The 1,529-nt window shown below is 42.0% G+C and overlaps 1 protein-coding gene across 1 annotated transcript; it reads left to right on the top strand.

Annotated features, from left to right (window-relative positions):
* LOC119799122 (galanin receptor 2a) lies at positions 1–933 on the top strand. The gene has a single exon (XM_038308894.1). The coding sequence runs from the start codon at positions 10–12 to the stop codon at positions 931–933; it is 924 nt and encodes a 307-aa protein (XP_038164822.1). The 5' UTR covers positions 1–9.
* Positions 934–1,529: the final 596 nt, after the last annotated feature.

The raw sequence follows: 1,529 nt of genomic DNA, 5'->3' as shown, positions 1-1,529 counted from the left end.
GGTGGTAACATGGCTATTCCCAACACCTATGGGGTGATCTTTGCTTGTGTCTGTGGGGTGATCCTAGGCATTGGTTTCTTTGCCAACCTGCTGGTTTTCTCTTTATTTGCCAAGAAAAACACACTACGAAAGAATCGCCTGGACATCCTTCTTCTCAGCATGGCTCTGGCTGATTTTCTCACCCTCCTCCTCATTCCTTTCACTCTGCACTCCGCTGTAAGTAACTCTTGGCCCCTGGGCGACATCTCTTGCAAGGTTTACCAGTTCCTACTGGCGTTCAGCCTGGCAGCGAGCACATACTCATTGTGTGCTGTTTCCATGACTCGAGCCATGATCATCACCAACCCCTACCAGCCTCCCACCATGGACCTGGTCATCCTCATGTTTGTCTTGGTCTGGGCCCTAAGTTTCTTCATCAGCCTGCCCCTGCGAATGTTTGCCACTAAGGAAAATCTTGACCCAGGCCTGGCAAAATTTAGCTACTGCCTTCCAACCATTCATGAGCACCACTACCAAGTAGTCTTAAGCCAGTTCGTGCTTTATTACTTTATTCCAATGGTGGTCATCGCCTTCAACTACATTCGCCTGGCGCTTTTCCTCCACAAGAGTCCTGTAATGTCAGTGTCCAGTGCCAGGAACACCCGCAGAGCCTCTGTCATGGTGTTTTTAGCTGCGGCTACCTTCTCTGTGTGCTGGCTGCCCGGATATATGCTAGAGCTGTGCGTGTACCTGGGACTGTACCGACAGGGACAAGCTTGGGATACGTTCTACTTTATATGCACCATGCTGCAGTACCTGCATCCCAGCATCAACCCGGTGCTCTATGTGCTGCTGTCCAAGCGTTACCGCCACAGGAGGGCAGCCTGGCTCTTCAGCTGCAGTAAGAACAGAGTGCAGCCTCAGGTCACCAGCATCTCCACAGACAGCCTCTGATTTCAGATTGTCATTTCTACTTCTAACTTTAATTTAAAAAAACAAAACTATGAAAGATGCTTATGCAGACTTGGTGCAAAAAAAAAAAAAAAAAAAAAAAGAACTGTAGAATTAATCAAAGTGTTAATGTCTTTAATATAAAACATTTTGAGATTATATTGCACTTAGTATTAGTATTTTGTATTGTATTGTATTGTTCCATCATGTACATGCTAATATTTGAGGACTAATAATATCTAATTAGAAAACACGTATCCTTTTGCCTTCCCCTTTAATTTTCATATGCATTATGATTCTGAAACATTTCCTACACAGGTTTTGCTCTGTTTATAACTATGATTACACAAAATGTTCAAATTAAATGTTAGTTTTTATTATACTGGTGAATAAATAACACTGAAAGGAATATATAGTGATGGTCAATGTCATCGGTAGAAATGTGTAAAAGGCTTTAAATTATCCATCTCTTATGAAGGAGCAATCATTTAGCACTGATGTAATACTTTTTTTACTTCAGATTTTTGCCAATAGGAAAAAAAAAATCGACCTATCCAATAACATATCAAGGGTTTGAAGCACAAAAAGACAGGATTTTT

Source organism: Cyprinodon tularosa, unplaced genomic scaffold (genome assembly GCF_016077235.1).
Source record: "Cyprinodon tularosa strain WSP-4 unplaced genomic scaffold, ASM1607723v1 ctg65, whole genome shotgun sequence".
Taxonomy (NCBI): domain Eukaryota; kingdom Metazoa; phylum Chordata; class Actinopteri; order Cyprinodontiformes; family Cyprinodontidae; genus Cyprinodon; species Cyprinodon tularosa.
This window is presented reverse-complemented; position numbering and strand designations above follow the sequence as displayed.

Coding starts and splice junctions, on each gene's coding strand:
- LOC119799122 (XM_038308894.1), top strand. CDS start 10: ATGGCTATTCCCAACACCTATGGGGTGATCTTTGCTTGTGTCTGTGGG.